Source organism: Eptatretus burgeri, chromosome 14, assembly GCF_056783735.1.
Source record: "Eptatretus burgeri isolate ZD-2024b chromosome 14, Ebu_testis_v1, whole genome shotgun sequence".
NCBI classification, from domain to species: Eukaryota; Metazoa; Chordata; class Myxini; order Myxiniformes; family Myxinidae; genus Eptatretus; species Eptatretus burgeri.
The window spans coordinates 10,062,185-10,063,462 of record NC_140974.1 but is presented as its reverse complement, the minus strand read 5'-3'; the positions used below and the strand labels follow the sequence as shown (position 1 = coordinate 10,063,462).

The 1,278-nt window shown below is 44.1% G+C and overlaps 1 protein-coding gene across 3 annotated transcripts in view; it reads left to right on the top strand.

Annotated features, from left to right (window-relative positions):
* Window positions 1–1,028, top strand: part of TATDN1 (TatD DNase domain containing 1) — a 19,777-nt gene extending 18,749 nt beyond the window's left edge. For all 3 annotated transcript variants that reach the window (XM_085853656.1, XM_085853655.1, XM_085853654.1), the window contains one exon: window positions 1–1,028. This exon is cut by the window's left edge and continues 23 nt beyond it. In XM_085853656.1, the coding sequence (XP_085709782.1) occupies window positions 1–77 (77 nt within the window). In that variant the 3' untranslated portion in view covers window positions 78–1,028.
* The last annotated feature ends 250 nt before the right edge of the window (window positions 1,029–1,278 follow it).

Below are 1,278 nucleotides of genomic sequence, written 5' to 3'. Positions count from 1 at the left end.
CGCAGAGGAATGAAGATCCCAACCTGTTGGCTGACACGCTCTACAATAACACCATGAAAGTTTTCTTTCGGGATTAAGCCGCATCGTTCAGCCTCGTGGTGTGCTTGGCCTGTGCAGAAGCTGCTCGTTATCGGGGAAAACCGGACAACGTTAAGTGATTTGTAATTTACTTGTGGGTCTTTTTGAAAGTTTTTTTTCCTTTTCTTTTTCTGTTTTGCCCGTTGCATAGCATTTTAGCAAACACACCTGCACGTTCTACGTATGTCATCGCTTACGTGAGATCAATATTCCTTTGCCAGAATAAAGCTCATTTCTAGTTTCCCAGTTGTTCTCCCCTTCTTGGTCTTACTTGGTAGTGGCACAGTGGCTTGCACCAGTGCAGTATTGTGAAATCGGACAAAAAGTTTGCTTTCATTTTCCTTCGTTCGTTAATACGATGTCAAAGGCAGTGCCATTTGATGCTCATCCCATGCCATTCTGAGAATGTGGCGGTGGTTCTTCTCTTTCAACCGCTGCAGTACCTGTGGGGATGGTTTCCTTGGCAAATGGCAATTGATTCCAGGATTTCTTCATCTCGCTGTGTTGAGCGGCGGCAATTATACTTCCAAATGTGGATGTATTTTTCTTTTTTTTTTTAATTTGAAGTGGAACTTTGTATCTGTGTCATGTTTACGCCGTATGACCGACACATGCGAAGGTTTGTTTTCTTTGGGCATTTACAAGTGGAAAAATACAACTGATGCAGCTGTGGTTGTCTTTTACCTCACCCCACTTGCTTACACTGGTATTGACTCGACATTTTGCTTTTTTGTGAATTTCATGTGCGCTTTCAAGTATCGGAGGGGATTAGGGAAAAAGGGAAACGTCATTGAGCTTCACTTTGAAGCGAGACTTCAGTTCTCAAATTCTTTAGTCCTTTGTCATAATCCGTCCTCACCTGCCAACCTGATCTGCCAGTGACTGCCAGACATACGTGTCCACACTTGTACATTTTCTATAAATAATAAAATACCCAAGGGTCGAAGCGATTGACTTTCATTTACATTTATGGATGATCACGTGCTTTTTACACGGTCTGGCACCCTGTCCTGCTAACCAAACTCTCTACCTATGGTATCCATGGCCATCTCCATAGTTCGCAGACTTCCTCTCCTGTCGCAGCCAACATGTGGCCCGACATGGAGTTCTTTCATCCCCTCTTCCTGTCCAGGCTGGAGTTCCTCAAGGCAGCATTCTGGGCCCTGTTTTTTTCTGCTTTTCATCAATGACCTCTCCGAC